Source organism: Sminthopsis crassicaudata, chromosome 4, assembly GCF_048593235.1.
Source record: "Sminthopsis crassicaudata isolate SCR6 chromosome 4, ASM4859323v1, whole genome shotgun sequence".
NCBI lineage: Eukaryota > Metazoa > Chordata > Mammalia > Dasyuromorphia > Dasyuridae > Sminthopsis > Sminthopsis crassicaudata.
In genome coordinates, this window is record NC_133620.1 from 29,131,090 (window position 1) to 29,148,469 (window position 17,380).

Consider the following 17,380-nt stretch of genomic DNA (forward strand, 5'->3'; position numbering starts at 1 on the left):
GGGGCAGGGGGAGAGGGAGGGGGTCCCGAAGGAAAGGAGGGGAGGGGAGCAGGGACTCTGCCTAGGCTCCGCTGCCTGGGTGGTCCCGGTCCCGCCCCACCCCCCGCGGCGCCGTCGCCTAGCAGCGGGTGAGGCTCCGCAGCCAATGGGAGCGCGTTCCTCCCCCGGGCCCGCCCCCTCCCCTCCCTTTTCTGGGGCTGCGCGGCTGCGGGCGGAGCAGAGCGAGCGGAGCCGGGCGGCGTCGGAACGAGGCCGGGGCCGGCTGCGCAGAGGATGGAAGCCGAGCCCGAGCCCGAGCCGCCGTGCCGGTAGCGCGGGGCTGCCCGGCCCGGGATGGCCCCGGGGGAGCTGCTGACCTCCGGCCCCGCGCCCCCCGCGCAGGTGAGCCAGCCAGGGGAGCGTGACAGGTGGGCGCGCGTGGGTGTGGGCGTGGAGGAGGAGGCAGTTCCGCCGCAGCCGCGCGGCGGGCGGGTGGGCAGCCGGGAGCGCGCGTGTGTGGACGGGGGCGTTCACGCGTGCGTGTGGCCCGCCGACTCACCCCGCGCTGGCCCTCGGGGCTCTCTCTGCCTCTCCCCGCAGGGCCGGGCCCCCCTCTGGTTGCGCGCCCACGTGGGCGGCTTGCTCTTCAGCATGGGCTGCGCGATCCAGCGGCATTGTGGCAAGGTGCTCTTCGTGGGGCTGCTGGCTTTCGGGGCCCTCGCGCTGGGCCTGCGCGGGGCTGCGGTGGAGACGGACCTGGAGCGCCTCTGGGTGGAAGGTGAGACGGCCTGGCCTCGGTGGGGGAGGGGCGTCCCAGCTGACCTGTCAAGCGCAGGGCGTGGGCCGCCAGCGCGGACCCGGCGGTTCCGGCAGGGTCGGGCGGAGCACAGCTTCCCTTCCCCGCGGCAGCCTCTGATCCAAATGGTGTCTTTGTGTTTAAGGAGCTCCCCGGCTCCTGCTTGCCCCCGTCCTCCGGGGAAGTGGTGCTCCTGCCGCCCTCCTAGCTCAGTCACACCCCCCCTTATCGGTGCTGGGGTTCAGAGCAGATGGTCCTCCCAGTGCTCCCGGCCCCCTCCCAGCCTGGCTTGCCTCAGCCTCTGCGTGCACTTGAGCCCCACCGCTGCCTGGGTGGTCCCAAATGGCTCTTGAATTTCCTGCCACAATAGAAGCCGCTTTCCTCCCCCTCCCCTGCCCAGCTCCCTGGGGTTACTCCCCTCCCCTCCGGCAGCTCAAGTGGCCCCCCCAACTGCTTCACAGGCTCAGCGAGGGGCCTTGTTTCAGAGGAAACTTTCTTCCTTCTGGGTGGCGCCCAGCTCCAGGGGCTTTTCTTTATGTCCCACAGACAGGACCCCCCTGAACCGCCACGGCCCTTCCATCTGGCTTCTGCCAAGAGCACAACTCTTGCCCAACTCCACTCAGAGAGCAAGAGAGTGACAGTTTTCTCAAGTCTCCCTTTTCTCTTGGATCCCCCGCTTTCAAAGCTGTTCCAGCCCCAGTCCGAGGCTGTGCTCTAAGGTCTCCTCTTTGCCCTAAGGAGGAGCCCCAGAGCTCTTTCCCACCCCAAGCCCCTGAGTCAGGGAGGAAGGAGGAAGCCACAATTGGGCCCTGGGCTTCTAGGAGGAGGGAGTCTCAAGTAATTGCTTCAGCGCCTTTTTCTGCGTTCTTGCTCAGAGGTGCCCAGTCCATGGGCTGCTGTCCCCCTTTCCTCCATCTCCGAGTACGCACGGGCCCTTCTGGCTTCCCTTTATCCCTAAAGCTAGCTAGGTTGTGCGGCTTCTCCCGCCACTCTACACTTCTCACGCTTCGCTCTCGGCCATCTCCTCCAGCCGTGTGTCTCTTGTATTTCTTTCTCCGTGACCGGTGCACCTCTTCTGACTCTCAGTCTTCCCGTGGTCTCTAGATGGAATACTGACTTGTTTTCACTCTCCCCAGATCATCAGCTCCTTTTCTTCACCCCCCCACCCATTCTGCTGACTTGCTCACAAGGTCTGCCTTCCCTCCCAGTCCTGTGCCCACACTATGGCTTCTTTCTGACCACAGGAGGGCTAGGCTTGCTGCCTTCAGCCTGGGAAAAAAAAAAAAAAAAAAGCACATTTGCAAGAAAAATGACAGTACTTTATGTAGCACATAGTGTTAGAGACAAAGGCGGGCATGGGACGCTGCAAAACAGGTTCAGGATGGTCTAAGTAAAGGTGTGAGAAGTGACTTGGGTGAGTGCTGATAGCTTAGATCCAGCTTGTGCTGGGGACCTTTAAGTGAGGGAACCCTTGGGAAATAAGGCTAGATTAGGCTGAGGGATGGGGGGGGAGGGCTTTGGAAGGCCCAGATTGCCAGGCTGGCTGGTCTAGATGCTTGACTATGGCCAGTAGAAAGCTGCTGAAGACTTTTGAGTGGAAGAGTAGGATCAGAGCTGAGCTTTAAGTAGGGAAAAGCCACATGGATCAGGAATGTGTTACAGGGTCCCAGTGGTAGGTATTAAAGGCCCAAACTAGGGTGGCAGCAGCGGGGATGGAAGATCTGGGTGGTCTCTCTGGGAGGGGCGATGGCATTCCTAAAGCCTGGAGGCAAGGGAGGGAGGGATGGGAGAGGAGGGGCCAGAGAACACCCAAAAGCACTGGGGGGGGGGAGGCTGGTTTGGGAGGCCCTGCCTATGGAGAAGACTTTTTCTTCAGTTATGTGCCCCCTCATGGGCCTCTACGGCCTCTGTGCCCCAGCTGTGTAGAGGCTCTGTGTTCAAGCCCCAGATCCAGCTCCCCTGCCACCACCCATCCCCGTCCCTGATTTCTCAGGTATCCCCCAGGTACACAAGTTTTGTGAGAGTCATCTTTGTGAATAGGCGGCCAAGGAAGTGGGAGATATCTTGAGTCAGTGTAGTGGGACTGGGCAGGAAGATGGTGGGCCCAAAGACCTCTGTCATCCTCTGATCACAGCTGGTGTTCAGTGCCTAGTTCTCTTTAGATAGGACTACAGGTTCATAAATGAAGAAGCTGAAAGTACCAGCCACCGCTCCCCTCATTTTATAGACAAAAGACTGAGACCCTTTACCCCTTTATACAGTAAAGTGACCGAAGAGCCTTTAATTCCAGATCCCAAAAGCATAAGCAGGGGAGCATCCCAGAGGAAGGTTTATTAGCATGCTGAAAGGCCTCGGTGAAGATCAAGCATGGAGGGATTTGTGATACTGGGGATCATAGCACATCACAAAAGACCCCCCCTTCTCAGTTTACGGATGCAGAGATTGAGAACCAGAGGGAAGTAATGTGATTTGCCGAGGGCCACCCAGCTAGTTAGTTCTGAGAGCAGGATTTGAACTTGGATTTTTCTATTCAGAGCAAGAGGCACTTTTAAGATTTGCAAAATCATGTTTGTGTGTGTGTGTGTGTGTGTGTGTGTGTGTGTGTGTGTGTGTGTGTGTGTGTGTGTGTGTGTATGAGAGAGAGATAAACTCATTCAATTTTCACAACCACTCTGTGGGGTAGGTGCTATTATCACATTCTACAAATGAGGAAACAGAGAAAGAGTCACCATTTTGTCTGGGCACAGGACACGTAACAGACATCTAAGGTACGATTCAAACTCATGCCTCCTAACTCCAGATCCTGTGCCCTGTCCACCACGCTAGCTTGGAAAGGAGATGATCCTGGGGATGCAGGCGGGAAAACTCAGGAACATGGCAGTGAACGTCAGGGGGCCCTAGGGAGCATAACGTCAGTAGGAGGAAGGAACTGGGGGTGGGGGTGAGGAGCAGTACATAAAGGCAGATTGAGGCACTGACTCCATGTAGAATCTGCTGCCTCAGGAGGTAATGAGCCTCTCATCTCTGGAGGTTTATCAAATTTGCACAGTCTTTACAAACTGTATGAATGCTAGCTAGTTATTATTTAAGCAGAGCCCGGGTGCTCACTGACCAGAGATTGGACTGGGTACTTCTGGAAGTCCAAAGGTTGTTGGGATCGCATTCTTTGTCATTTGTCCCTTATTTCCCCCATTTTCAGTGTCTTCCTTTCCTTCTGCTGTCCCTGGCCCGACCTCATCTATCTCCCAGAGCCATACGGTAGCATTTTCTCTTCTCATTTGCTGCTTGCCAGCCTCTCTGGGAGGAGCCCAGGGCCCAGGGGCTTCCTCCAGCTGGGTGACAATGGGCAAGTGCCTTCTCTGTGAGCCTCGCGTGTGAGCTCTGCCTTATGGGGCGAGCTGTGAACTTAGCTCCGATGGAGGGGAGTCTTGGATCAGCAGACCGTGACACAGTGTTGCTGTTCCTGTGTAACAGTGACCTCTTGGTTCTGCTTGCTTTACTTTGTGTCAGTTTGTGAAAGTCTTTCCAGGTCTTTCTGAGATCCGGCTGCTTGGTATTTCTTACACCACAATAGTTGTAATTTTGTTACAAATGGACGTGTTTGGGAAACAGGAACCTTGAGCCCTGTTGTCCACCCTTGGAGCTACCTTCCCCTCCCCCTCCAGCTCTTCCACACTCTCAAGCCCTCTCTGTAGCTCTGTTGGGCCCTTCCTGTGTTCCTCATAGCACCTCCTATCTTTCCCCCTTCCTCCACTTTCTTTTATAGCCTGCAGGTCGGAGACATAGAGATTATGCTTTGCAACCTTCCCGGCCCCCTCACTGTTTAGTGAATAAAAGGCTCTCTCTGAATTTTAGGGCCTTCCACAGTCTGAGCCCAGCTTCATTCCACCCACTGTGGCCCCACTGGCTTCTGGGAGCTCCCTGGAAAGTGCCTCCTCTCCTTTGCTCCCTACCCTCCTAGGCCTTGGGACTTCCACTCTCAGCAGCCCTGCTTGCTTGCACCGATGCCCTCCGTGATCCTGGGCCGGGAACAATTTCTTTAGTGTTTGTGAAGTTTCTGCCTGTGCCTCCTGCCCCTGCTCAGCTGTGACCTCCTTAGGAGAAGAGCCAGCTATGTAGGGCTCCCCCCTCCCCCCCGTGCTTAGGGCATTGCACAGAAAGGGAGTGTGACTGGTCGTGGGTATAGTGGTGTCAGGGCCAGGCTGGCACTTGGCTGACCCAGCGTCCTCCTCTTCCTCCTCCTCTGGCCGGAGACAGTGGGCAGCCGTGTGAGCCAGGAGCTTCGTTACACAAAGGAGAAGCTCGGGGAAGAGGCCGTGTATACTTCTCAGACCCTCATCCAGACCGCCCGTCGTCCGGGCGAAAGCGTCCTCACACCCGAGGCTCTGGGCCTCCACCTCCAGGCTGCCTTGGCAGCCAGCAAAGTTCAAGTTTCCCTCTATGGAAAGTAAGTCTCACCCTGGCCAGAGTGAGGGCGTGGCACCTGACCAGGAGAACTCACACCTGGGGGTGGCAGGACTTGGGATGGGGGAAGGGTCTCTCAATTTAGAGGGCCCCCTTGACCTTTCCTTCTCACCTACTTCTAGGTCCTGGGATCTGAACAAAATCTGCTACAAGGCAGGAGTCCCTGTTATTGAGAATGGGATGATCGAGCGGGTAAGTGGTGGGGGGATTCAGGCAGTCTCTTCCCATGATGCTTTGGGAGGGTGGCGGAGGAGGGAGACAAAGGAGCCTGACCAGGGTGAGCTTTTCCTGGCAGATGATCGAGAAGCTGTTTCCCTGTGTGATCCTCACCCCGCTGGACTGCTTTTGGGAGGGAGCCAAACTTCAGGGGGGCTCTGCATACCTACCGTGAGTGAGGCTGGCTTTCTTCGAGGTCACCCTGGGGTGGGGGGCAGTTGGGAAGTAGACTAGGTGACGGGCAGTCATAATGGTTGGCCAAGAAGTGAGGTCCCTCTGTTCCCTGTCCCTGGGAAGGGCCTGGGGCCTTCCCCGATCCCACCTATGCAATGCATGGGAGAGACTGTCTCTGGCCAGCCCACGGGCCTCGGCCAGGAGCATGTCTAGTGCTCGCCCGTAGGCCGTGAAGCAGCCCTTCCCTTGAAATGAACCCCTGCTCAATCTTAGCCAATCAGTCCTCCACCCTCTGACTTGTTCCTCCACAGTGGGTTGGGGGCTTTGGAGGACAGAGCCGGGAACCCCCTGCTTGGCCCCGTCTCCCCAGAGTGAGGCAGTTGTGAAAATGATTAAACAAATAAACTTAGGGGGAGAAATCAGGAGCGGGGGTGGGGCCCAGAGCTGGACTGGAGAGTCACAAACCTTCTTCCCCCTTTTTTGGTCCAGGGGTCGACCTGACATTCAGTGGACCAACCTGGATCCTGAGCAACTTCTGGAAGAACTCGGCCCTTTTGCCTCCCTGGAGGGCTTTAGGGAGCTGCTGGACAAGGCCCAGGTGGGCCAGGCCTATGTCGGACGGCCCTGCCTGCATCCTGATGATCCCCATTGCCCAGCCAGTGCCCCTAATCGCCAGAGCAGGCAGGTGTGTTAGTGTGGGAGGGAAGGATCGGGAAGGGGGGCCTGGGGTTTCTCCCCTTGCTTCATTTGAGATTTCACTGGGAAATTAAGAGAAAAGAAATAGGAAAACAAAACTAAAAATAGCTGAGATTGTGGAATCCTGATCTGGATGCCCCTGCCCCAAGCCACATCGGGTACCTGGGCTGGCTTGTCCACCAGGGCCGAGCTCTGGATCTGGGGCACTTGCAGACTATAGTTTGCCAAGGGCTTTCTAAGTGGGTCCAACCACTGAGAGACCACAAAATTTGAGAGCTTCTGGGCTGGACCTCCCCAACATCTTCCCAAAGGAGGATTGCATCTATGGCAGGTCCCCTGGGGATCTGCTCTGCCACCCTTGGGGTAGAGCCCACCCTCCTGGTCTTCCGGCAGGTCCCAGATGTTGCCCGGGAGCTGAGCGGCGGCTGCCACGGCTTCTCACGCAAGTTTATGCATTGGCAGGAGGAGCTGCTGCTGGGGAGCCCGGTGAGGAGCCCTCAGGGCCGGCTGCTCAGGTGGGGAGCCCCAGAGGGAGGTGGGGGGCGGGGGCCCTGTGGCTCAGGGGCTGCTCAGTCGGGGGTCGGCGTCACGAGGAGGGGCAGCATCCCTGGGTGGCCAGGTCAGTGACTCCCTGTGGCCCATTTCCTCTCGCCCAGTGCGGAAGCCCTGCAGAGCACCTTCCTGCTCATGAGCCCCCGGCAGCTATATGACCACTACCGAGGAGACTACGAAACCCATGACATAAGCTGGAGCGAGTCCCAGGCGGGCGCCGTGCTGCAGGCCTGGCAGAGGCGCTTCGTGGAGGTCAGCCCGGGGTGCACAGCTCAGGCATGGTGGAGACCGAGCCTTTCCTTCCCCTTGAGCCCCCTGACCTCTGTGTCCTTGCGCTTTGCAGCTGGCCCAGCAGGCCGTCCCCCAGAACGCATCCCAGCAGATCCATGCCTTCTCCGCCACCACCTTGGATGACCTCCTGCGCTCCTTCTCTGACATCAGTGCGGTCCGTGTGGCGGGTGGCTACCTCCTCATGGTAGGTTGGCCTGGCCCCCGGCCAGGGATTCTCGGAGTGGGGGGCCCCAGCGCCCCCTGCCTCCGTCCTGACTCCTCTCTCCCCCCTCAGCTGGCTTACGCCTGTGTGACCATGCTCCGCTGGGACTGCTCCAAGTCCCAGGGGGCCGTGGGTCTGGCCGGGGTCCTTCTGGTTGCCCTGTCCGTGGCCTCCGGCCTTGGGCTCTGCTCGCTGCTGGGTATGACCTTCAATGCTGCTACGACTCAGGTATGGCTTCTCCCCCAGAGGGCTGGAGGGCCCAGGCTGACCTTGCATACTAGGTCCTGTCCCCGGGGCCTCCAGCAACTGACCCCTGGTCTCCTTTGGGGCTCTCCCTACAGGTGCTCCCATTCCTGGCCCTGGGCATTGGGGTGGATGACATGTTCCTGCTGGCCCATGCCTTCACTGAGGCCCCATCGGGCACCCCCCTACAGGTGAGTGCCGGTCCCAGCTCCTCCCACCCTGACCCTAGCCCCTGCCCCTCGTGGCAGCCCTGGTAACAAGCCCTGTCCCTGGCAGGAGCGGACCGGCGAGTGCCTGCAGCGCATGGGCACCAGCGTGGTGCTCACCTCCGTCAACAACCTGGTCGCCTTCTTCATGGCCGCCCTGGTGCCCATCCCCGCCCTTCGCGCCTTCTCCCTCCAGGTGAGAGCCCCTAGACTGTCTGCAGCCGGCAGGCCGGGGTGGGGAGGAGGAAGGGGGAGTGGGTCATGTGTCTCCGAGCCCCCCTCATCTTCCCCGTGTCCCCTCCCAGGCTGCGGTGGTGGTCGGCTGTAACTTTACTGCCGTGCTGCTCATCTTCCCGGCCATCCTCAGCTTGGACCTGCACCGGCGGCACCTGCAGCGGCTGGATGTGCTCTGCTGCTTCTCCAGGTACGGGGCGGGGGGAGCCCCTGAGGGGCCCGGGCTCAAGTTTCCCCTGCCTCCCCCTACCCAGCTCCTGCTTTCCTCACTCAGCTTCAGCTGTATAGATGAGCATTTGGGCTGCGCCGTCCAAGGGCAAGAGCTGCCCCCACCCTGTGCCAGTCTTCCCCTGTCCTGTCAGTCTTCCCCCGCCCTGTCAGTCCTCTCCTCACCATCAGTCCCTCTCCTTCCCCCCACACCCACACTCTGGCCCGTGCCCCTCTCCAGCAGAATACATGGATGTGTCATGGGTACCTTCCCATCTCTCTTCTAGCCCATGTTCTTCCCGGGTGATTCAGATCCAGCCTCAGGAGCTGGGGGAGGGGCAGATACCCAGAAGCGGGGCCCACCTGACAGCTACAGTCCAGGCCTTTGCGCGCTGCGATACAGCTGGCCAGCACGTCGTCACCATCCTGCCCCCCACAACTCACCTGACGCCCCTCCCCACCGAGTCTCTGGGCTCCCAGCTCTTTGGCCCCATGGGTTCAACCAGAGACTTGCTGGGCCAGGTGCCTGGGCCGGGCCGGGGCCAGGTGTGCCGGCCGCTCCCCTGTGCCCGCTGGAACCTCTCGCGCTTTGCCCGGTGTCAGTACGCTCCCCTGCTGTTGCAGCCCCGAACCAAGGTACCCACATGGGCAGCTGCGACCTTCGCTGAGCGTGCTGGGGTTTGGGAAGGTGGGTCAGCCCCCAAACACCAGGGTCCCTTACACCTGCCCGCTCTCCCCCCAGGGCCTGGTTCTGGTGCTCTTTGGGGCCCTCCTGGGGCTGAGTCTGTACGGAGCCACGTGGGTGCAGGACGGGCTGACCCTGACTGATGTGGTGCCCCGGGGCACCAAGGAGTACGACTTCCTGGCCGCTCAGATCAAGTACTTCTCCTTGTACGAGGTGGCCCTGGTGACCCAGGGTGGCTTCGACTACGCCCGCTCCCAGCGGGCCCTGCTGGACCTGCACAGCCGCTTCAGCACGCTCAAGTCTGTGCTGGCGCCGCAGCCTCCGCGAAGCTGGCTGCACCGCTACAGTGCCTGGCTCCAGGGTGAGGCCGCGGCCCGGGGCGGGTGAGCCGGGGCTGACCGGGAGGGGGCGGGCCCGGGGCCTCACTCCGTCCGCCTTCCCCCCAGGAATCCAGGCCGCCTTTGACCAGGACTGGGCCGCCGGCCGCATCACGCGCCACTCGTGCCGCAACGGTTCCGAGGACGGCGCCCTGGCCTACAGGCTGCTCATCCAGACGGGAGACGCCAAGGAGCCGCTGGACTACAGCCAGGTGAGGGAGGGGCGGGCAGGAGGGCTGATGCAGGCCACAATTGTGAAGCGCCTACTGTGTGCCGGGCTCTGTGCTGAGCCACTCATCCAGTGCTCACCACCTTCCTAAGGAGGAGGCTGGTCCGGAGGGAAAGGGGTTCAGGGTGGAGGGCAGAGACTGTCTGGCCAGTGCTGAGCTTTGGGGAGGATTAGGGAGTCGAGGGGGGAGGCCGGGCCTGAGTCCTTAAGGGGAAGCCGGGGCGTGGGTCTTTATGAGGAGGTCAGGGCCTGGGTCCTTACAGGGAGGCCGAGGCCTGGGTTGGCAGGGCGGGGGCTGGAGCCTGGGTCCTTATGGGGAGGCTGGGGCCTGCCATCATCCCTCTCTCCTCTCCCAGCTGGACAAGCGGAAACTGGTGGATGCAGACGGCCTCATCCTGCCCGAGCTCTTCTATGTTGGGCTGACCGTGTGGGTGAGCAGAGACCCCTTGGGCCTGGCGGCCTCCCAGGCTAACTTCTACCCCCCGCCCCCCGAGTGGCTCCACGACAAATACGACAGCACAGGGGAGAGCTTGCACAGTGAGTAAAGGGAGGCCGGGGGGCCGGCCAGCCCAGGGGCCCACTGGGCTCCCACGCTCACCCGCTCTCCCCCCACAGTCCCTGCGGCCCAGCCTCTGGAGTTTGCCCAGTTCCCCTTCCTGCTGAGCGGGCTCCGCCAGACGGCAGACTTCGTGGAGGCCATCGAGGGGGCCCGGGCGGCCTGCGCAGAGGCAGCCCGCACTGGGATCCGAGCCTACCCCAGCGGCTCCCCGTTTCTCTTCTGGGAGCAGTACTTAGGCCTCCGCCGCTGCTTTCTGCTGGCCGTCTGCGTGCTGCTGGCCTGCACCTTCGTGGTCTGTGCCTTGCTGCTGCTCAGCCCCTGGACCGCCGGCCTCATTGTGAGTGCTCCCTTCCCTCCCTCTTAGGCCCAGGACAGCAGCCTTCCTTCTGCCTTCCTCCCTCTTCTGCCCCTCCTCCCTCTTTTTCTCATTCCTCCCCCCTCTCCTCTTCTCCCTCCTCCACCTCCTCCTTAAATCTCCTCCCTTCCTCCTCCTCCCCAGGTGCTGGTGCTGGCCATGATGACTGTGGAGTTATTTGGCATCATGGGCTTCCTGGGCATCAAGCTCAGCGCCATCCCCGTGGTAATTCTCGTGGCCTCTGTGGGCATTGGTGTCGAGTTCACGGCTCATGTGGCTCTGGTGAGTGTATAGTCTTTCTGCCCGGGAGGGCCGTGGGACCCTTGGCTGCCAGTGCAGGGTCAGCAGGCCTTGGGCCTCTCCGTGCCCCGGAGAGGAGACGGGCTGGAAGGGCACAAGCCTCGTCCCAGGCCCCCGGGCATAAGGGCCAGAGCTGGCATTTGAGCCCAGTCATTACCAGCGGAGCGCCCCCCCCCGGCCCCTGCAGCCTCTCCCCGTGCAGCCTCAGTTATCTGCCAGGCTGGGAGAGGGGACCAGCCAGTCCCAGGGCCTCAGTGATGGAAGGGAAGCCTCAGCTTAATATCCTTGACCAAGGTCATCCATCACGGCCTGACTCCCTCCGGCTTTGGGCTTTGCCTAAGTCTGTGACCTCCCTCCCTTCCTGCCAGCGGCTCTGCCCAAGGCCCGTTCTGGGGAGACACGGAAGTAGAGGCAGCGGGCGGTGCTGTGGCCCTCCCATTCTCTGGAGCCTGGCGGCCTTTCCCCTGCCCCTTCCCATCTTCACCCCCCTCTTCCTTATGGCTTCCAGCCTGTCACTGGCCTTCCCAAAACAAGTGCCGAGGATGATGTGTAAGACTGGCTCCTGGGCCCTGGACCTGCCTCTAAGTACACACCTTGGTGTTCAGCCTCTCCTCCCGTCTTGTCCCAGGCCCAGGATGTTTTTTTGTGTTTATATACAAATGTAATTGGCTACGCTTTATATTTATCTCCACAAAATCTGTTTCACATTATGTTCGAGAAAACCTGCGCCCTCCCTCCAGCTTTGACAGCCATCTTGAGGCCCCTCGGGTGACCAGCCTCGTCACATGTCCCCTCAGCCTGATTACTGCCCACTGTGGGGGGGGTCCCCTAAATGAGGTGATACCCTCCCCTCCCCATCTCTCTGGTCATTGGCCAGGAGCCAGCACTTGACAGGGGGGGGGTGTTCCGTGTCCAAGCCTAGGTTGGGTTGACTTTCTGGGCCCCCACACCCCAAGCAGAACCGCTTCCATTCCGGCCGGGCCTCTCCTGGGAGGAGGGACTTTGCTCTCTTCAGATGCCCCCTTGGAGCTTGTCCATGAAGGACATTGTACCGGGATTCTGGACTGGGTCCTGCTTGGACCTGGTGCTTCCAAAGGCTCCTCCAGCTCTGAGATGCTGGGACTCAGTCTCCCTGTCCCCTGCCTGGGGTCTCACTGCTCCCCAACTCCCTGCCTCCCTGGGGACCTCAACTCTTTCCCCTTTTGGGGTTCTCCCAGGCCTGCCCTCCGATTATGGCCAGAAGGGCCCAGCCCAGAAGTCAGCTCAGAACGTTCTGTGCCCTTCCTCCCCAGGGCTTCCTGACAGCCACCGGCAGCCGGGACGCGCGTTCGGCCCAGGCCTTGGAGCACATGTTTGCGCCCGTGATGGATGGGGCCGTGTCCACGCTGCTGGGCCTGCTCATGCTGGCCGGCTCGGACTTCGACTTTATCGTCAGGTACCGCCATCCCCAATTCCTCCCAGGCCCCGGGCAATTCGGGCACCACATGGTGCCCCCCTGGTATTTATTGCCCTCTTGTACCAAGACCGCTCTGCCCTTTCCTCCAGGTACTTCTTCGTGGTGCTGACGGTGCTGACGGGCCTGGGCCTGCTTCACGGGCTTGTTCTGCTTCCTGTGCTGCTGTCCATCCTAGGACCCCCGCCCCAGGTGATTCCCCAGCCCCCCCGCATCCAGTTTTGTCTGCTGTGGGATCCCTCTCCCCTCGCCCATATCCACCACGGGCCTTTGTCTTGGAAACCCCCCTTTTACACACACACACACACACACACACACACACACACACACACACACACACACACACACTATTGCCCCGTTCTCTGTGGACATCCTGGCTGAGGGGGCCCCTCTTCCCTTGGCCATGGCTTCTCTTGCCTGTCTCTGCTGGCCCCATCCCTTCTCAGAGATAAGTCAAGAGTGGGAAGTGAGCCCGGCCCAGTTCCGCTCTGAACCCACAGTCACTTCTCCTTCCCTCAGGTACCGCTGCCAGATGGAGGTGGCCGCCTGCCCTGCCCTGACCCGGTGTCACTGCCCCTCAGTCCTCCTCACTTCTTCCTGGGCCCGAGCCCAGCCTTCAGGGCTCCTGAGACAGGAGCAGGGGACGCCCCAAGCACCTTCATTCTGCCCCCTGCCCACTCCCACATCTTGGTGGAGGCCAGCAAGGACCCCAGCTTCCCGACCATCACGGTGAGAGGCCTTTGCTGGGTGGCGGGCATGGGAGAGACCTTGGCTGAGGGTCCGCCGGGGCTCACGCGCCTTCCGTCCCCCCAGGTGGTACAGACGTACAAGGACGGCTCTCCCGGCCCCGGGCTCCCTCCCCTCACCGCCACGGCGGGAAGCGAGGCCCGCTGGGGGCCTCACGCCAGCCCCGGTACCTTCACCACCCTGACAGCCTCCGTCACCGTGGCCCTGCACCCGCCACCGCTGCCGGGCAGCTACGTCCAGGAGGTCCCTGAGGAAGCCAGGCCCCCTATGGCCAGTGAGCCCAAGGGACCTGGCCCCCGCTGCTAGGATGGGCCTGGCAGCCCTATGCAAAGCAGCCCTGCTGCTGTTGGTGCCCCTGCCTCCAAGGGAGGAGAGTGCGCATGTGAGTGAGTGTGTGTGTGTGTGTGTGTGTGTGTGTGTGAGAGAGAGAGAGGAGAGAGAGAGAGCGTCCCTGAGAACCTTGGCCAGGCCCCTCCACCGCTGCCCTCAGGGCTTTGGGGAGACCCACGAGGAGCCCCCCCCCGGAAGCCTGGGAGCCCAGCCGGGCCCTCAGTCTGTCCATCTGTCTGTCTGTGAATGCCCCCCCCTCCTGCCCCAGAAGTTATTTATATGAAGAGGTTTATTTTTGTAAAGCTGATGGCTCAGCTGTAAATCTTATTTTTAAAGAGTAAATATATACATATCTATTCTCTAAACCTTCTGGGTGGCCTTCTCGTGCTGGGAGCCTGGAGGGAGAGGGGTGGCAAGCCAGGGTCGGGGGCACCATCTTGGCCAAGAGTTGGCCCCACAGCCCCTTCAACCACGGCTGAGATTGGGGCCCGTCTCAGCCCTTTCTGGTAGTGGGGGACTCGGGATGGATAGGGAAGGCTGGGTCTGGTTATGGGCAGGATCTGCCTCCCCTCTGCCCCTTCCCTTCCAGGGAAGTTCAACCTTTGAACTTCTTACCCTGCCCCCCCAGTCCTGATGGAGGAGGGAAATGAAGCCCACAAGGACCTGGAGTCATCTAGCGAGTCTGGGGCCTGGCAGAGCTGGGGAGGCTGCGAGGCTGGTCAGGCCGGGCTCCCTCATAAAACACTCACTGAGGGGTGAGTCCCTAACTGAGCCCAAGAGTCAGCCCCACGCCCCCAGCAGCCGTGTTGGGCCCAGCTGGCTCAAGGCTGGGGCCTGTGCCGTGAGGCAGGGAGAGGGGCTCCCCGGAGCAGCCAGGAACCAGACCAGCTTAGCAGAGAGACCCAGGAGGCCCAGTACCCAGGCTGGCCCAAGCCATCCAACACCCAGGCCCTGCAGGCACAATCCCATTCCCCCATGAGGCAACACTGGGGGCTACAAGACCAGAGTTCTAATTCTTGATTCAGACACACTGTGTGACCTTGGATCAGTCAACCTCTCAGGCCAGTTTCCTCGAATGTAACATGAGGATACTGGGTTTGGCGGCCTCCACGTCCATCTCCCAGCTTAGAACCAGGCTCCTTCATCGCTTGGAGCCCTGTAATTGTCGGACTAGAAAAGCTCTTCATTTGCTTGCCCATTTCCACAGCCACTGGGTCAGGTGTCTGGCACAAATGCCCAGGACAGCTTCCCGGCCTGAAGCTGCTCCCTCTGGGGCTCCTTTAACATGTTAGATAAAAACAGCCAGCCTGAGCCAACCCTACCCCCCTCCTACTCCTGGTGCCCTCAGGGAGGCCCAGCTGGGTCCCCCCTCCCTTGCTCCCTGCCCTTCCAGTCCTGGCTCTGAGCCATAGCCATGGCCTGCCCCCTCCCAGCCAGCTGCCACCCCTCCAAGAATCGTCTCCCCCACCCCTCTAACCTGGGACTTCTCCCCATCTGCCGACTCCTCCCTCCTGCCGTCCCCTTCACACCTCAGGGTGCCCTCCTCATGAGGGACAAATGATGAGGTGCAAAATAGACCCCCTAGCAGCGGCGGGATCCCCTTGGCCCGTGGCAGGCTTTGCGCAAACCCTGATGAAGACGGGCTTGTGGCAGAGAGTGGATGTAATCCCACTAAGGAGCCAGCTTGCAGGAAGGCAGACTTCTGAGTGGGCAAGGTCCTGTTAGGACGTCTGTGAAGGTTCGGGGCTTCAGAATCGGCTTTTCTTATCTCTGAGTCTGGGGGCTTCAATTCAAAATTGAATGAGATCACTTAACTTGGAGTTTGAGCCACTCAATGTAGACAAGGCTCCGGGCCTGGATTTCCAGTTGAAGAGATTACTTATCTTGGGAGTTTCCCTTATGGACAGAAGGTTGTGGCCCCTCCTAAGAGGCTGGGGGACTGTGAGACTCAGGAATTCTCCCCCAAAAGGGGGACAAAGTTTCAGGGCCCCCCAAAGGTTAAAGGGGACACAATTTCCATCACTCCCACCCCCAGCTCATGGTCAGCCACAGCCAAACTCAGCCTCCCACCAGCCCCTCCAGGCTCGCTTCTCTCTGTGGCTAGTGGCCAAAGGCACCAAGGATCTCCTCATCGCCAAACTCTAGTGGCCTTCAGTGCCCTTGTTCTCGAGCTTTGGGCAGCATTGGGCACCCTCCTCCCAGACACAGTCCTCCTTTGGGTCTTTGTGACACCGTTCTCAGTCTCTGTCCTCTGTGTGGGGGGGTCTGTGACATGTCTCTGTCTCTTCTCAATGTCTTTGCCTCTCTCTCCCTTTCTCCCCCTCCCCCTCTTTCTCTTTCCCTCTCCCTCCCACATTCCCTCCTTCTTCCCCCCCCCCTTTTTTGGGAAGAGCTCTCCTCCCAAAGAAGCCAAGCCAACTGCTAGTGGATCCACTCCTACTCACTTCCCATAGCGGAGGAAGCTGTGAAAAGGAGCCGGTAACTGGGTCCACACCCAGAAGCCACTGGGGCACACTAAGCCTGTTTCTGAATTCCCCCCTCCATGTTTCCCACCCCCTGTTCTCAGCGTCTCTACAATACCCTTGTGTTAGCAGCTTAGGGGGCTCTTATTTACAGAAAATCTCTGCTGTAAATTGAGACACTAAACAGCTTTAAGATTTACATGTCTAAGCAAGGAGCTAAGCTGATAAACCCCAAGGGTACCTGCCCACAGGGTGGGGGGGGAGGCCTTCAGCTCAGACCCTTGGGGGAAGAGAAGGGGGGGTTGCTCCACTTGCCTCACACTGCCTGGTTCGGCCACCTTCTGCCCTCCGTGCCCTCGCCCTCTCTGACTCTGAGTCCCATCACCCCCCTCTGTCACTTCGGAGGTCGGGGCACCCCTCCCTGGGGGCCACAAGGAGGTGGCTGGGAAAATCTGCCTGAGCAGGAGCCTGATTTCCTTGGTGATGGCCCCTGGTTCATGGATGAAGAAACAGCCTCTAGTGGAGCCTCGTGCTTGGTCACAGGGGGACAAATGCTTGCAGACTTCCTGGGCTGTGTCCTGAGCCTGTGGTGGGAGATCCTCGGGAATGGCTCCCAGAGCCGGCCTGGCAGAATTCCCCATTCTCCGCCACACTCTGGAAACGGGTGTTTTCCTGCTTCCGAGGTTTGGCCCGAGCCTCTCTCTTGCGGGCACCTGGGCAGTGTCCAGCAGAGATCCTGGTGTGCTGCCTGGGTCGTGCTCCCTGAGACTTGAGGAACCCAGAGAATGCCCTTTTCTCGGAGCAGTTGACCCCGAGCTAGCCGAAGGTCTCCAGGAGGCTCAGGGCTGTTTCTGGCTTCCTAGCTGGCACATTGATGTTGCCATTCAGTGATTTCAATGCGATCCCACTCTTTGGGTTTCCTCAGGAATGGTTTGCCATTTCCTTCTCTGGCCCATTTTATAGATGAAGAAACTGAGGCAAATGGGATTAGGGGATTTCTTCGGCATCACACAATAAACTCTGAGGCTGAAATTGAATTCAGGAAGATGGGGCTCCTCGCCTCCAGGCTCAAACTCTCTGCAGCATGGCACTACCCAGCTGCCCATACTACCTGGCATAGGTGCTTAATTGATGTTAGGATACATGAGTGACTGGGACCAAATCAGAATAATGGAAGTCATGTTTCTATGGAGCATCTGTGCCCACAAACACTCTCAGGGTCATGATGAAGGGCTGGCCCCCAGGGTGATGTCAGTCAAGTGAGAGGAAAACCCGAGTGTAGAGCAAGACCACCTGGCTTGAAGTTCCAGCTTTGTTGCTGTATTTATGACATTTTATTCATGATGTTTTTTTATACTTTAATGTTCCACTGTTGATCTTTTTTTCAGTTTACAAGTTTAAACCCCACTAACTACATTCAATATATTTATTTTTATTGAGCAAGTCCCCAATCCCCTCCCCCCTCCCAGTTTTCTCACCTGCCAAATAAATGGGTTGTACTCGAGGGCCTTAAAGGGCTTTCCAATTCTAAGATTTGTACACTGGCAAAAATATAGCTAAAATCCTGCCCGTAGAGCTGGAAGGTGACCTTAGAGGGAGAAAGGAGAGGAACAAGCATTTATT

The 17,380-nt window shown here is 59.7% G+C and overlaps 1 protein-coding gene across 1 annotated transcript; it reads left to right on the forward strand.

The window, feature by feature from the left end:
• The first annotated feature begins 207 nt into the window (after positions 1-207).
• PTCH2 (patched 2) lies at positions 208-13,660 on the forward strand. The gene is made up of 23 exons (XM_074266092.1): positions 208-381; positions 580-757; positions 5,033-5,222; positions 5,362-5,431; positions 5,535-5,626; positions 6,119-6,314; positions 6,719-6,840; positions 6,982-7,129; positions 7,221-7,352; positions 7,443-7,598; positions 7,712-7,804; positions 7,890-8,015; positions 8,125-8,243; positions 8,548-8,896; positions 9,003-9,306; positions 9,392-9,534; positions 9,908-10,088; positions 10,167-10,447; positions 10,610-10,747; positions 12,058-12,200; positions 12,311-12,410; positions 12,738-12,947; positions 13,032-13,660. Exons 1-23 carry the CDS (start codon positions 334-336, stop codon positions 13,269-13,271), a joined length of 3,759 nt encoding a protein of 1,252 aa, XP_074122193.1. The 5' UTR covers positions 208-333; the 3' UTR covers positions 13,272-13,660.
• Positions 13,661-17,380: the final 3,720 nt, after the last annotated feature.